General features: G+C 34.5%; 1 protein-coding gene across 1 annotated transcript in view; it reads left to right on the top strand.

Annotated features, from left to right (window-relative positions):
• The window catches only part of ADAMTS3 (ADAM metallopeptidase with thrombospondin type 1 motif 3), a 248726-nt gene that overhangs the window by 212228 nt on the left and 19409 nt on the right, over positions 1-17089 (top strand). The window contains exons 13-18 of the mRNA XM_049789927.1: positions 240-415; positions 2848-2981; positions 4853-4976; positions 10213-10293; positions 12837-13000; positions 16231-16396. Of these exons, the coding sequence (XP_049645884.1) occupies positions 240-415; positions 2848-2981; positions 4853-4976; positions 10213-10293; positions 12837-13000; positions 16231-16396 (845 nt within the window). The remainder of the gene's footprint in view (positions 1-239; positions 416-2847; positions 2982-4852; positions 4977-10212; positions 10294-12836; positions 13001-16230; positions 16397-17089) is intronic.

The following is a 17089-nucleotide window of genomic DNA, read 5'->3' as shown; positions in this document are numbered from 1 at the left end:
ATCTAAAATATACTCTTTGAAAACCCTTCTTAAATTGGACTTTGTGCCTATCTCCCTCCCCTGCCACTTCCCCAGGAAGAGGGCAGCGTTTTGGGAAAGGGATTGAAATGAGGAAGTCTGAATTCATTCACTTCTCTGGCTGCTCAGAAATTCTGGCTCTCTGCCTAGCAGCACTGTCTGCACGCTTCAGTTGCTGGCTGAGAGCCAGAGAGGCATTTTAAATGTTGTCCTTTCTTTAGGCCCATCAATGGTGGTCAGGATTGTCCTGGTGTTAATTTTGAGTACCAGCTCTGTGGTACAGAAGAATGCCAAAAGCACTTTGAGGACTTCAGAGCCCAGCAGTGCCAGCAGCGAAACTCCCACTTTGAATACCAGAATAGCAAACACCATTGGTTACCCTATGAACATCCTGACTGTAAGTAGACACGCACTCTTTTCTTGCAATGTGGATCTTAAAGTTCAGACTGTCGGCACCAAAAACCTGGACTCTTGATTCCCACTTAATAAGTTAGAAAACTTGTTGATTATAGCACTAAGTTAGTTCTCCTGGGTTTCCGAGGATTAAGCAAACATACTCCTTTCGTCTGAGAGCTGAGGATTGTGGAATAGATCTTGGCAAACTCCTCTACCACACCACTTCTGAAAAGAACAGTGAAAATTTACACATTGGAGCAATGTTGAGTTTCCTTTCTATTTTTACCCAAATCCTCTAGTATTAAATACTTTGGATTCTTATGCTCTTCTCATTTTGAATAACTGTGATTGTTGCTGTTGTTTTTTTACACTTAAGAAAGGAAAAAGGAATGAATTATATTTAATAGCAAAGACATTTTATAACCTTTAATATTTGTACTTACTGTATACTATTTCTTCAAAATGCATTTGGAAATTTTCTTTCAGTGTAATCCTTTAATTTTAATATTTATAATCGCTTTATTTAAGCACTGTGGTTACAGAAATGTTCATAGTTGGATTTCCGTAATAGAATGTACAACGACCTTCTCCAGTGAAACTTTCCTGCCACCAATGTCCCTCATTTCCCTCCCACCTTGTACTCCTGGCTATCTCTAGAGCAGGCATTTTGCTTCTCTGTCTTTCCATTTTGACACCGTGGTTTGCACTATTGTTAATGATAGGTTGTTATGCATGACACTTTATCCCTTTTCAGCACCCAGTTCTTTTCCAGAGTGATTGGTTCCAACTATCACTTTCGTAGTAGTCCCTTCTCTACTCTAACTAGACTCTCCGCTCTTTATGGCAAGCTTTCAACCATGGACTTCTCCTCCTGATCCTCTTCTCTACTACCTCTGGATATTACTACCATACTATCTTTATATATATATATCCCACAGATGAGAAAATTATTTAAAGTAATCTTTTTTTTACCCTCCAAAATGGTCAGCTAGATCTCTTGAGTTGTAAACTTACCACTATATATTTTACTGGGATGAATATCATAGTTAAATGATCATCTTGTGATTTGATTCACTTCTGAGTTCAATCCAATTGATTTTTATCATCTTATCTTTTTGGTTTTGGAGCGATACCAGGCAGTACTCAGGATTTAATTCTGGCTCTGCACTCAGGGCTCATTACTGGTGAAGCCCTGGGGGACATATAGTGTGCCAGGATGAAGCCTGGATCAGCCAGGTGCAAAGCAAGAATCCAAATAGAAGTACTGTCTCCCCAGGCCTTAATTGCTCTTTTAAAGAGACTATGTTGGGCCAGGGAAATGGTGCAGGGTTTTTAAGGCTTTTCTTTATACATAATCCCACTTTGGTTTTCAGCAACTTATATGGTCACTGAAGTATATATAAAATAATCCCTTAGCACAGAGTTTGGAGTACACCCTGAGCACAGCTGGGTGTGACCCCCTAAACAAACAAAATAAAATAAGAGGAAAATGTATGTGTAAGAATTGAAAATTATGGTGCATTGAAGAAATATATTATTTTGCTTTATTTTATATATATCAGATGTTACATTTAATTAATTGACAATTAGCAAATGCAAAATCTATACTTAGTCATTGCTTTAAAAGAAAGAGAAATCCTTTGGCCAAAAAGATAGCACAGTGGTAAGGCGTTTGCCTTGCACACAGCTGGCTCAGAATGGATGGTAGTTCGAATCCCGGCATCCCGTATGGTCCCCCGAGCCTATCAGGAGCAATTCTGAGTGCAGAGCCAGGAGTAACCCCCGAGCGCCACCAGGTATGACTCAAAACCAAAACAAAACAAAACAAAAAAAATCCTGGCCCCAAGAGATAGTTCAGTGGGTAAGATGATTGCTTTGCATGTGGCAAACATGGGTTCAATCCCCTGCATACAATATGGTCCCTTGAACTGCCAGGAGTGATTTCTGAGTACAGAGATAGGGAGTAATCCTTGAGTACGGCCAGGGATAATGCCCTTCTCCAAAATAAAGAAGCCCTTTCAGCTCTTCATGGATCATTAAAACAAAATTGTTTCTGTATTACATTTTATTGAAGAGATTTGGATAAATCTAGGTGAACATATAACCACAGTTTTATAGGAAAGTTCCAATTTATTCCTGTTCTGTAAAATTACTAATAGTTTCTCCTTTTACTCTTAGATGTACTCAGAGCTATACACTCTTAAGTAGTTCACACTAGATACACAGCAGTTTTGATGGCCAATCATTTGGCCACCCTAGTTAAAATATGACAAATCTGCATACTTTCTCCCTATTTTTTACTAACATTTTAATACCATTTTTTGTTTTCATAAAACCAATTTGAAACATTCATATTTTATGAATAATAAAACCTTGACTTTTTAAACATACCACCTAATGCTAATAGCTGAATAAATCTTCTATTTTATACAGCCAAGAAAAGATGCCACCTTTATTGTCAATCAAAAGAGACAGGAGGTGTAGCTTATATGAAGCAGCTGGTACATGATGGAACACGATGTTCCTACAAAGATCCATATAGTATATGTGTCCGGGGAGAGTGTGTGGTAAGTACACATTATTCCCAGCCCCAAGGCTTTATACATTATTAATGTAATTCTACTATCATTCATTTACATGTTTCAAGAAATATCACTTCCTGATCTGTGAAATTACATTACCCTGAGAGTCTACAAATAGTTCAGTAGGGAAAATTTGGATAAAATTGCACTTATAATATCAACTATTGGTCACTGGCAAAATCAGGATTTAAATAATTTTCCTAATTTTCAGCCGAATGCTTTCTAAATTGCTCTGCTGCCTCTAGGCTAAGATGGCAACTTGGGAATAATGTCTTTGCTTTTGAGTATTTTACTAATAGTTATGATTCAGATATACAGTCTAAACAGCTTTAATGCTAAATATTTTCTTTTTTTTTGTTTGTTTGTTTGTCCTTTTTTGGACCACACCCTCTGATGTTCAGGAAAAGTACTTTCAACTCTTCTGAGTTATTCCTCTCCGTGTAGGGGACTACGTTGTGCCAGGGATTCCATAAGGACCTCTATCTATCCTTGGCAATAAGCTCTCTCAGTCTGCTCAGCTATTTTCTTAGCAATAAATGTGTTAAGTACAGTCCTCCTCAGGTTCACAAGTTACAGTGATATGAGCTTACTCCCATAAGTTAATGTAGAATTAATATATACATTATTTTTTCTTTTAATTTCCCTTTTGTACTTCAATACCACTAGTGTTAAATTAATAAATTTCAGAACACAGATGCCTCATAATGTAACAAAAATTTTTTTAAAGATCAGAGTAATAGGATAGGAAGGATGCTTACCTTACGTATAGTGATAGCTCATATGGTCCACTGATCCCTACCAAGAGTACAAAGCCAGTTGTATGTAAGACTACAACGAAATCGATTCCTAATCTACAACAAGCTAGACACAGAAGGGACCACTTATACTAGAAGCCCAGGGGGGGGGGGGAAGAGGGGCGATATGGGATGCATGCTGGGAAAAGGGGTGGGGTGGAGGGAGGACAACATTGGTGGTGGGAATGCCCCTTATTCAATGTCACTATGTTCCTAAAATACTACTGTGAATGATTTGGAATCCACTTTGGTCAAAATAAAGATTATTAATAAGAAAAACAAACAAACAAAAAACAAATGAATACTGCTAGATGTGTTCCTCAAAATCAAACAAAATATCAAAACAATAATTTTACTAAATGTAAAATCTGTATTTTCCCTCCCACAATATTTAATGCACTGGAAGTATTTTATCCTTGTTTTTCTTAGCTAATTTCTTCCCAAACTATGAGTAGAATGGTGTATCAAGTGCCATTACAATACACTGATATATTAATGACCTGTTGCTATAGTTCAGTAAGACTAGTTCCTTGATTAATTAATAAGAAATTATAAAACTGACATAATGTCCTCGAAAGTTCCTACTTTGTGAATATTTTATCATTTTCCTCCTGTTATGTAACACTGGCACACCATTGATTTAACTAATGTTCCCAGACCCATTTTCCATGAAACTTTCTGTTTCATTATTCATCTTTATAATTAATAGAACAAAGGAAAAGCAATATTTTGTTTTCTCTCTCTCATCAGCATTAACTACATCTGTGCCCCATAAATGTTTGATAATTAAAGCCATGTGTGTGTTTTTACCTTTTTTTCTCATTTCCCTTCATTTATACAAGGAAGGTAATAATTTAGAAGAAATTTAGCTTAGTATACAATTTAACCTAGAATACTGTCATTTGATTTTAAAATAGCTCATTGAGAGATTGTGCTGTTAAAAACTAAGGCTTGGATAAAAGCCATCAAACTTTGCTGATTACTTCATTACTGAAATAGTTCTTTAGTATGCTGACTTTAATTCGGTGCATGGAGCTAGATGCATGTAATTATGTTTTCTAGAAAGTGGGCTGTGATAAAGAAATCGGTTCTAATAAAGTTGAAGATAAGTGTGGTGTCTGTGGAGGAGATAATTCTCACTGTAGAACTGTAAAAGGAACATTTACCAGAATACCCCGGAAACTTGGTAAGTTAAAGTCTCTCATATATCTCATGTCCTTTTGTTTTAAATTCTTGGTTTTTGATAATTCTTTTAAAAATGGAATATTGTCTCTAAGTGATGCTTTTAAAATTGCTTTTTTACATATTTTGTACTGAAAATATTTTTTATCAGTAGCTTTAACAATTAGTGCTCCATAGCATTGATGACCCATAAAAAGTTTAAAAATATGATAGAACTGAGGATAACAACCAATCTAAAAAATGTGTCTGTCAAGGAGGTGAGAGTGAAACTAGGCACATTGGTGGAGAGAAATTGACACTGGTAGTGGAATTGGTTTGGAATAATATATGCCTGAAACCCAGCTGTGAATAATTTTTGTAAATTATTGTGCCTTAATTAATTTTTAAATAAATTTAAAAAATTAAATTTTTTTGGTTGTTGTTTAGTTATTGGGCCACACCCAGCAATGCTCAGGGTTTTTATCCCAATTCTGTGCTACATGGTCCCGCGTGGCGTTACACCAGGACTTTAAGATGCTGGTATTGGGAATCAAACCCAGACATCTTGCATGCAAGCCATTTTATCAGTCTCTTTAGCTATTTCTCTAACCCCTTTATGGAAAAAAAATTGTCTGTTAATGTTAAATAAGAAACAAATAAGATAAGTATTAATTTTCATACTAGTAAAAGTTGTGAGGTTTTTTTGGGAGGGGGCATTTGTTTGGTTTTGGTCTTAACCACCCAGAGGTGCTCAGGGGCCTTTTTTTTTTTTTTTTGGTTTGTTTTTTCAGACCACACGCTCAGGGGTTATTCCTGACTAAGCGCTCAGAAATTGACCCTGGCTTGGGGGGACCATATGGGACGCCAAGGATCGAACCACGGTCCTTCCTTGGCTAGCACTTGCAAGGCAGACACCTTACCTCTAGCGCCACCTCACCGGCCCACTCAGGGGCCTTTTCAAGTGTGATTCTTGGAAGTTGCTATTAGTAGAGTTTATAGTGATGAGGTTAGAGGCTGAGCCTTTTTCATGTAAAGCATGTTTTCCAGAAAATTAAATTATCTCTTTGGTCTTCTATTGTTTTATTTTTTTTTGTTAGACTTAATTATTGGAAATTGTGCTTAAGTCTTCTGATGAATATAAATTAATTACTTATCAAATATTTCAAAAAATCACAAATATATCTTAAAATATTTTTTATTTTTATTTGGAGAGGCTTTGGGGCTTACTTTAGATACTCAGGGCTTACTTTGGCCTGTGCTTAGGGATCACTTCTTGCAGTGCTAAGGTTCTTGTACAGTAGTACCAGGATCAAACCTAATCACCCTATTGTAAGCAAGTGCCTTAAGCCCTACACTGTCTCTCCACCCCTTTATTTTTAAAATGAACATTTATCCTATTCTAAAACTAATATTGATAGCTCATATAATTTTTAAATTTATATTATACCAAATAATACAGATTCAACCAAAATATAGACAGAGGTATAATTGCCTATGTAGATAAACTTCTATGTTTACATATAAATTGTTACATAATGACTTGAACTTAGACATGTCAAAATTTTGACAGAGGAAACAGAGAAAACAATAATATGCAAAGTTAATAATAGTTCTATAAAAAGTTACTGAAATTTATAAATGTTTCTATGTCAACATTTACAACTAGAGGTTTGACAGTGTTACAAGATGAGCATTTTATTTGGAAAAAGATTTATGATTTAGCATTTAAATATAAATATTGTTTCTCTTGAGAAGTTTCTGATATAATCTCTTATAGAAAATGAAAGAAAAACTAAATCAGAAGAAAGTTTGCTATGTTTTAGCATATTGTATTATGGTAATTTCTCCTTTTAAAAGAAAAAGAAGTATTAAGAAGTATTCAAAGAGAATAATTATTTTAGTTCTTTCACCATTATGCATTAGCTACCCAACTCGAATGTCACACATTCCATCTCTGGTTTTTTGTAATTGGAAGGCAGGTGGCAGACCTTGGTATATTGTAATCTTTTTCTCTTAGACATTTGCACTGTAATTTTACTGTCTTCACTTTTCCTGCATGATAATTTACTAATTTTTACTTTCAAAGTTATTTTAAAAAAGCACAAGTTGTCACTAGTTATGATTTGGGAATAGTAAAATGTAATTCTCTAACTTAGGAAATAAGAGTAAAATATAATGCTGTAACTTGTGAAATAATCTTTTGCTTTTTATATAGAAGTTTTATACTATTGTTTTAGGTGTATGGGGCCGGTGAGGTGGCGCTAGAGGTAAGGTGTCTGCCTTGCAAGCACTAGCCAAGGAAGGACCGAGGTTCAATCCCCCGGCGTCCCATATGGCCCCCCCAAGCCAGGAGCAATTTCTGAGCACTTAGCCAGGAGTAACCTCTGAGCATCAAACGGGTGTGGCCCAAAAAAACAATATATATATATATGTTTTAGGTGTAAAATAACTCATTTAGTTTCCTTTGAAAGTGAGTCAATCTTTAAAGAATATACTGTAAAAGAATTTAAAGATCATTCTGTGCCATATGCTGTACTATGTGTAATATAAACTCGTGATACTTTTTTTCAGGTATCTCAGGTTGGTGAATCAAAGCCATAGAACAAAAAGAATCCTTTTTTTTTTTTTTTTTGGTGCTTGGTTCACACCCGGCAGCACTCAGGGGTTACTCCTGGCACCATGCTCAGAAGTCGCTCCTGGCAGGCTCGGGGGACCATATGGGATGCCGGGATTAGAACCGATGACCTTTTTGCATGAAAGGAAAATGCCTTACCTCCATGGTATCTCTCTGGCCCTACAAAAGGAAAATTTTACAGATTCTTACCAATCAAAAATAATCTAACATCTATTTCTTTACACCAATGTTGTTATCTCAATCATTCAATAGACTAATTAACCTTTTTCAACAGGGAAACATTTAAGCAAGAGGTGCCATAAAGAATTCAAGTTGCTGGAAAATGAAATCTGCAAGTATTCAACTTCAAATCACCTATCTCATTTTTCATTCACACGTAGTCTTACTTTCATTGACTATTAACTTATTGACATCTATTATAAATAATTTTAATTCAAAGTATAAAATTTTCATGGTGTATTTTATATTTTACCAAATAAAAATATATTAAATTTAAGCCATAGTCAATGAAACAACAAGACTTTTAGGAACATAAAATTTTCACTAATGAAAAACATTCTATTTAAGGGAAGACGAGAGGTGCCTTCACTTTACCCAAAGGAGCTCGTAATGTTTCTCTTGCCGAAACAAGGGAAGCTAAAAATGTATTGGGTAAGTTATAGAAAAATGCAGAAAAGAAGGGCATCCATAAATGGTATAAGCTGTTTTGCTGTACTTGACATCTTATGCATGTAACTTCGATCCATTATATATATTCAGGCAATAGACAAAACTAAACTGAACGTTACCAACTTTCAGTACTAAAATCAGGAACCACAACATTAGGGCAGTAATAAATAGTGAGAAAGTTGGTGGATCTTCCTATAAGTATATATTAATTATTATTGTGAAAATGACAAAATTTCCTTCTAAATTTATCATCAGTTATGTATTTGGCAATTTATATCAATATCAATCCTACATTATATAAATTAGAAATTTCATAATATAGATATAATTTGTAAATTATTTCTATACACGTTTATATTTGAAGTGAAATCTAACTTTTGTTTGCCTTATTATTGACTTATTATAGGAAAGTAATGCATTATGTTTAACATATTTGTTTTATTAGAAATTAGACTAAAAATTTAGGGCCAGAGCGATAGTATAGTGGGTGGGTGTGGCAGACCCGGATTCAACCCGCAGCATCTCAAATGGTGCCCAAGCCTGGCAGGAGCTATTTCTGAGCATAGTGCCAGGAGTAACCCGTAAGCCCTCGAGTGCAGCTGGGTATAGCAAAAAAAAGAGAGCGAGAGAAGAAAGAAAGAAAGAAAGAAAGAAAGAAAGAAAGAAAGAAAGAAAGAAAGAAAGAAAGAAAGAAAGAAAGAAAGAAAGAAAGAAGGAAGGAAGGAAGGAAGGAAGGAAGGAAGGAAGGAAGGAAGGAAGGAAGGAAGGAAGGAAGGAAGGAAGGAAGGAAGGGAAAGAGAGAAAGAGAGAGAAAGAAAGAAAGAGAAAGAGAAAGAGAGAGAGAAAGAAAGAGAAAGAAAGAGAGAAAGAAAGAAAGAAAGAAAGAAAGAAAGAAAGAAAGAAAGAAAGAAAGAAAGAAAGAAAGAAAGAAAGAAAGAAAGAAAGAAAGAAAGAAAGAAAGAAAGGAGAGAGAGAAGAAAGGAAAGAGAAGAAAAAAAGAAAGAAAGAAAGAAAGAAAGAAAGAAAGAAAGAAAGAAGTAAAGAAAGAAAAGAATAGAAAAAGAAAAAGAAATTAGATTGAATTAAAAGAACCTGAGCTTTAATACAGCGGGTAAAGTTTTTACTTGCACGTAGTCAATCTGGATTTGCTCCTTTGAGCACCACCAGGAGTAATTCCTGAGTGTAGTCAGGAGTGCATCACCAGGTGTGCCACCCACAAATCAAATAACTATATTTGACTGACTAAAAAAATTTAGTCACTTTCTTATAGAGACAGTATACAATGTAATCAGATATTAGATATTAGATAAAATTTGATAAAAACTAATTAAATTAGATCAAAGATACAACGTATATTTTAAAACCCTTAAAATATTTTATAGCCTACTTTAGGCTTTAAAATGAATTGCTAAATAAAAGAAAAATAATTACATATTATTTGTAATTTAATTTTAAATTTAATTAAATTAATTACAAATGTAATTTGTAATTTACAAACAATGTTTATTCATAGATGTATGATTAGAATTGTATTTTGAAATCACACATGGACAAATGCACACGCATATATATGTGAAGAGAATCACAGTAAGTTCAACAACTACGAACTAAAAATTGACCCCATTTTAAAGAGTTGATTTAAAAACCAAAAATCACAAAGAGAGACACAGTAAAATGAAGCATTTACCTAAATTATAATTGACGTAATTTGCAGATGAATACAAGATAAATAATTAATAGATAGAATATAAGATTAACTTTCTTCTTACTCCTTAACAGCTTCCGGCTAGATGTTACAAAGGCTTCCAATGCTTTGAAATTAATTTCTGAAACTGCTTCTTCTAGTTTATGGATGCCCTCTTCTGCTTGCAGAAGTAGTCAGAATGTAAAGCTAGACTGACCATGGTTGTTGCTTTTTTCTTCTTTGCTTCCACCTATATTTGCTACACATGCAAAGGGTACCTTAAGATGTTTGATATACCCCCTGGTGCCAGACATGTGTTAATCCAAGAAGACGAGGCTTCTCCTCATATTCTTGGTAAGTGTTTCTGTCCACTTTCTCTGCTTTAACATGCACTTAAACATTTAAATGTCAAAGAAATCTTATACATATATTGCTATATATATGTAGATGTATATCTGTATGTATATATCCTTATATACATGGATACTCAAGATTCAAAATAATTATACATAAATGCTTGATTACGTGGTTTTATTAGTAATTTCTCCCAACTATCCATTCTTTATAACAAGAAATAAATATCCCAAAATAAAGCTTAATTACAGGATTTTAAAAAATCAGTAGATAAAATTGTATTTGTTGTACTTTTTTGCTGTATTTTTTGTTGTACATTTTGCTGTACAACGGATGTGAAAAATTAACGTTAATAAAATGCAATAAACTAAGTAATAATATCAGAAAAATTTGCTCTATCTATACCGACAAATTAATTCTGATATTTGGTTGGTGCAGTACTATAGTCTTTACCTTATTTTTATTGCATTTTATGTTCCTTGGCTGAAAATAACCACATGTAAATATAACTTGTTTAATGTAAATATTCCTAATATCCATTATAGGTCACGTTTCTGACTAGCACATGTAGATACATTACATAAATATTTATGACTTCCAGTTGAAGATTCTTTTCTTTGTTAAAGAATCATGTAGATACGTTTTGAAGGAATTATTTTTAAAGTATATTTGTAAGTGTAAACATTACACATGTTTTTAACCTAAGCACCAAGATTTCTGAAACTCAAGCATCATGTATCATCCTCATAAATATTTGACAAATTATTTTTTGTTTGTTTTGGGTCCACACATAGTGTTGCTCAGGGCTTACTCCTGGCTCCACACCCAGATTCACTCCTTTTAGGGCTCAGTAGTGATGAAATACTAGGGATTCAAGCCAGGTTGGCCACGTGCAAGGCAAGTGCCTTATCCACTGTACTATCAGGTTCTTGGCAAGTTAATCTTCATTTTTTTGGTTTTTGGGTCACAACGGCAGCTCTTAGGGGTTACTCCTGGCTTCATGCTCAGAAATTGCTCCTGGCAGGCTCGAGGTACCATATGGGATGCCAGGATTCGAACCAATGACCTTCTGCATGAAAGGCAAATGCCTTACCTCCATGCTATCTCTCCAGCCCCGGCTAATTAATCTTAATGTGTGATTTTAAAAGTAAATTGTTTTATGATATTTATATAATTATGTATTTTTTTTAGTTTTTACCTTACATTCACTATTAGCTTCTCTACCAGTCTAGCAGTCAGTCATACTATCTTCAGTATTGATTTTTTAATTTTTGGATTTAAATGATTATCTCTTAACAGCAGAGCATTTGCCTTGTGAATGTGAAGCTCTGACTTCAATCACCATAACCAAGCATACACACAGTGAAGCTAAAAAATTATCCTCAAGAGAATTATACTATCTTAACTATTCAAAGGAATAATTGGTATTTTGAAGTTACTGGATTTTTAAAATACATTTTTAAGAATGGAAATAATTTACGACATTTTATTTTCTAACATATTTACTATATGCCAATACATACCTCCAAACCCCAAATTCTGTTTACGTTTAATCCTTAAAGGAATTATTTAATTTTATAGAGAATTCCATATTTAATTTATGTTGAATAAAAATTCTATATTTAATAAGAAGTTTTCTTCGGTCACATTAAATTGTTGATATGGTCTTGTAATTTTAAAACTATAAGAGCTAGTATATATTGACTATGCATGTTATTAATTAGTTCTGCTACACAGGTACTTAAAATATTTTGACTAACTTGGAAGGGGGTGTAGGAGCGATAGCACTGAGCAGTAGGCCGCACACGTGGCTGACCCATGACAGACCTGGGTTCCATTCCCGGTGTCCCATATGGTCCCCAGAGCCAGGAGTAACCCCTGAGTGTCACCAGGTATGGCCCAAAAACCAAAAAAAATTTTTTTTTACTAATTTGAAAGTGATATACAATAATAAACCATATTACATATAGGCTACTCTGCCATCAGTGATTAATAGTAGGTTAGAAGCAATTGATCCTTTGATGGTATGCTCAAAATGGGGATATTTGCCCATTTTTTCTATTTTTTTTCTCTGAGAGGTCAGTGATTGACTGCATGGTACTGAGGACCACTAAGAACATACCTGGAGGTGCTGGTGGAGGTGGGGAATGTAGTGTTTGGAATCAAATTCATGACCTGTGCACAAAAGTATGAGATCGAGCTCTTTGAGTTATTTCCCTAAACCCTGTTATCGGTGAGATTCTAGAGTTCAGAGGTGTTTTTAGGAAGGAGGGTAAAGAAATCTTTGGTTTTAGGAGGAAGAGCAGAGGCAGGAGAGGGGAACATCCTGGCTCCAGTTTTTGTCTTTTGTCATTTATTTTTTTACTGGATAGGAATATTTATTAAGGATTTTGAATATCCAGTGAGGAAACAGTCATATGAAAAGCACAATTAATTTAATTGTTTTAGTGCTAATAAACAGATATTTTTTAACATAAAAGGGGATAATCAGAGCTATAATATGGTCAAATAAAATTGTCAGTTACACATATTCCTTCCTTTAGCTATTAAGAACCAGGCTACGGGCCACTATATTTTGAATGGCAAAGGGGAGGAAGCCAAATCACGAACCTTCATAGATCTTGGTGTGGAATGGGATTATACCATTGAAGATGACATTGAAACTCTTCACACTGATGGACCATTACATGATCCAGTCATTGTTTTGGTATGTTATTTTATTGACTTAACTTATTTTATTATATAACTTTATAATTCAGTTATCAAAAATTTTTTACAATTAACATTGAATATTTATTGCTCATTATTTATAATTCTATTGCTATGCTCCTGATTATTCTGTGCAACTTTATCGCATACTTCATTACATGCACTTTTATAAACTCAGTAAGAGTTTTATGACATTTTGCTTTAGAAATCATATTATATGTTTTTTGGTTTTTTTTGTGTTTGTTTGTTTTTTTGTTTTGTTTTGTTTTTGGACCACACCCAGTGATGCTCAGGGGTTACTCCTGGCTCTCTGCTCAGAAATAGCTCCTGGCAGGCACGGGGGACCATATGGGACACCGGGATTTGAACCAACCACCTTAGGTCCTGGATTGGCTGCTTGCAAGGCAAACACCGCTGTGCTATCTCTCCGGGCCCAGAAATCATATTATATGTTAAAGAAATAAAAGCCCCTAGAATTCTACTATTCAGTCATATTTACCATCTCTGATGCTCCTATTTCTCCCAATAAACCTGACTATATAGTATTCTTTTTTATGTATGAAATTTAGATGTTCTCTTTGCATTTAATTTTCTCAAAATATTATTTTACCTTCGTTCTTATGTAGTGATTTTACAAGATATAAAATTTGAGTTTGCTAATTTTCTTTTTTGAGGGGAAAGGGTCACACTTGACAGTACTATGCTTTACTCTTGACTCTGGTTAGAAGTCTCTAGGCAATGCTCAGGGGACCACAAATGGTACCCAGGGATAAAACCAGGATCAGCTTGTAAAGCAAGTTCTTATCCGTGTTCTCTCTCTCTCTCTCTCTCTCTCTCTCTCTCTCTCTCTCTCTCTCTCTCTCTCTCTCTCTCTCTCTCTCTCCTCTCTCTCTCTCTCTCTTTCTCTCTCTCTCTCTCTTTCTCTCATGATTTCTTTTTGTACTTTTTTTTTATATTATTGTATGGCGTTTGGAGAATTTGCAGAGTTATCACAAAATATGATGTTTTGATTACACCACACACATATATCCCTGAGGTAGCATAAAGCATACAAGGTTTACTTGAATAATACCTTAGCCAGTGTACAGGTGGGCTGTGATCAGGAAGGAGAAAAAAAGCAAGGATTCTCCTTTGGGAGAATTCATTAGAGTGGATGATGATGATACAAGCTTATAGCACATTGGAAAGCTCTGAAGAGTGGCAGTAGCCATTTGGAATTGTTAAAACCACAAACCAATGAGTGTGATCTGTTAGGGACATACAAAGAAAGCAAACTGTAAAAATGAAAAAAAAAAAAAGAAAGAAAACTGTAAACAACTGGAGATTGACTTGTTTGGACAACAGGACAAACAACAGGATATTTAGCATTTACATTTGATCTCAGTGGGCATTAGAACAAAGGGAATTAGCCTGCTGCAAAGAAATAAAGGATAGATAAAGCTCATCTTTTGATGATGTAATATTTGTTTTCTATGCTCGTAATTTATAATGGCATCCTGATTGATCTCATTTCTCTGTATACATTTGTTTTCTCTGGGTCTTTTTGAAGACTTTACTATCCTCTGGTTTTGATTTGGTTACACAGCTAGTTGTCAGTGATTTGGATAGTGTGTGGTATTCTTGTTATGCATCCTACTTGATGTTAACTATGCACCTAGTTATGTAGGTTTATTCAGTGATGTGTTCAAGTTTGTTATATTCCTCACCAATGCCATAGGTCTTCTCTGTTCTTATAAATCACTTACATGTTGTTTAGTTACTTAATTTTATTTTTGTGCCATACCTGATGGTGCTCAAAGGTGCACTCAGTTCTGTCCTTTGAGGTCATTCCTGATGCTAGAAGAATCATGCAGTTTCATGGATTGAACTTAAATATTCCACATGCAAAGCATGTGCTTAAGCCTATTGAGGCATCTCTCTGGAGCAGTTTATCATTCTTTTTATTATTTATTCTATTCTATTTATTTATTATTTTTTATTTTATTCTCCTTGAGATCGAATCATTTCTGTGGAATTGCAGTGGACTCACTTTTATGCAATGTCCTATTCAGTGGGATTATCCTGTTAAATTTGCATGTCAGATGCTAATTCTTTTCTAGAAATTCCAAGAGTTTTTTAAATAATATTTGAGGCACTGGTGATTTATGATAGTATTGATAATAGGGTTTCACGCATACCATGTCTGGCACCACATCCTTCCCTAGAGTGTTTAATTCCTTCTACAATTATCTTATTACTATGCCCTTAGACATCATCTCACCAGGGTAGGCTCAGTACTGTAGACCAGTTTTTATGTTTATTGTTTATTATTATTATGTTTATTATTAATCTGTGATTATATTCTGTTTATTTTTGTTCTTTATGTTTAGCGTTTTCTTTATAACCTTGGTCTCTGTGTTCATATTGACATCTTCTATGAACTGTGAACTCCCACTTCAATTATGGTTTTTATTCTACTATTTCTTAAAAACTTTTCTTTTAGTTGTACCTTATATATTGTAATTGATCATTTTTAGGGAACTATGCTATCTTCATTGGAGACTTCATTTCAGTTTTGTTCTAACTGGCAATTGTTTACACTGTCATTTCCTCCTATCCCTTGAGGCCTGCTTATGTTACATAACATATTAGTCAATATACATTAGCAACTTTCATTTTCTCTTAGTTTGTAGGTAAAACATGTAGGACCAGCTTAAACCTTGTTAAGACTCAAGCTATAAGATTGCTCTTAGCCATGGCCTTAGTTACATTAAGACTTAAATGGGAAGAACAGACTTTCTTATTCTTTCATGCAGTTGTTGAAGTATCTCAGAATATAGTTCACAAGTTTTTTGGGGGGGATACCTAGAATACCCTTTACCCCATAGACTAGAGAGAAGGAAAGAAAGTGAGGGGAGAAATAAAAATAAACAGATGGAAAACAATGAGAGGTAGGGGTCAAGTAGATGTGGGTATAGAGGAGTGTCAACAGGACTTGGGTATAGAGGTGTGATATAGTTTTATATCAAAACTAGAGTCCACAGTATTGAAATAATTATAATCAAACTTCAGGAAGCAAACTTTAAAATGTGCCTGTAAAAATCGTGGCCCGGGGTACAGGATGAGTGGTGGGAAGGAATTTGACAATAGTGGAGAGAACTTGAAAGTGGTGGTGGGATTTTAGAGACTAATGAATCTGGGTTCAAACTCTTTTGAATTATTTGCATATCTATTTCATGTATATATTAGATTATACCTCAGGAGAATGATACCCGCTCTAGCCTGACATATAAATATATCATCCATGAAGACTCTGCACCTACAATCAACAACAACAATGTCATCCAGGAAGAATTAGACACTTTTGAGTGGGCTTTGAAGAGCTGGTCTCAGTGTTCCAAACCCTGTGGTGGAGGTAATAGTTGAACTTATTTATTATATTACAGTGTCATTTATACAACATCAATCTTTCTGCTTCTACCTCAGATCCTCTTCAGTTGACAATTGTCTTTGATTATCTTCAGTTGAGATCAAAGTCAGAAATATAGCAACCAAACTGTAATTGTATAGCATTTTGATCTTAGAATATACAAAAAATAGGAATCAGTTCAGAACAATGGTTGATTTTAAAATTGTCATGTTTTTGTCCTTGGGATTATTTACATCTAACATTCAAACAGTGGTACTCTTAATGATTTTACTCCTTCCTTATTGTCCTATATTAGTGTCCTCTGAAATTTACCTTTCTTCTTCCCCATCTTTACTTAAAATTATTGCATTTCTTTTTTTATTATTTCTAATAAGAAATAAGCTACTAGTTGTACTCGGTTGAAATGCTTCATGTATTAATGCATTAAAGTCCACAGCGGTTTTCTGAGATTTGTACTATTACCCTAGAGCTGATAAGAAAATGAAAGCACAGGAATTTTCTCAAGCCTTAAAATATAAACTCAAGATGTTAGACTTCTAAGTACATACTTTTATGCTGCCTCTCTGCTCTCTCTAGGGGAAATTTAACAAGCTATTCTCACAGATTCTCAGTATCCTCCATTATCCTTCTTCTAGTTCTCAAGAGCAAATGCTCCCAAACTGAGCTGATTTAGATAGA

Source organism: Suncus etruscus, chromosome 16 (assembly GCF_024139225.1).
Source record: "Suncus etruscus isolate mSunEtr1 chromosome 16, mSunEtr1.pri.cur, whole genome shotgun sequence".
Taxonomy (NCBI): Eukaryota; Metazoa; Chordata; class Mammalia; order Eulipotyphla; family Soricidae; genus Suncus; species Suncus etruscus.
The sequence above is the reverse complement of the archived record's forward strand: the minus strand, read 5'-3'. Positions and strand labels throughout refer to the sequence as shown.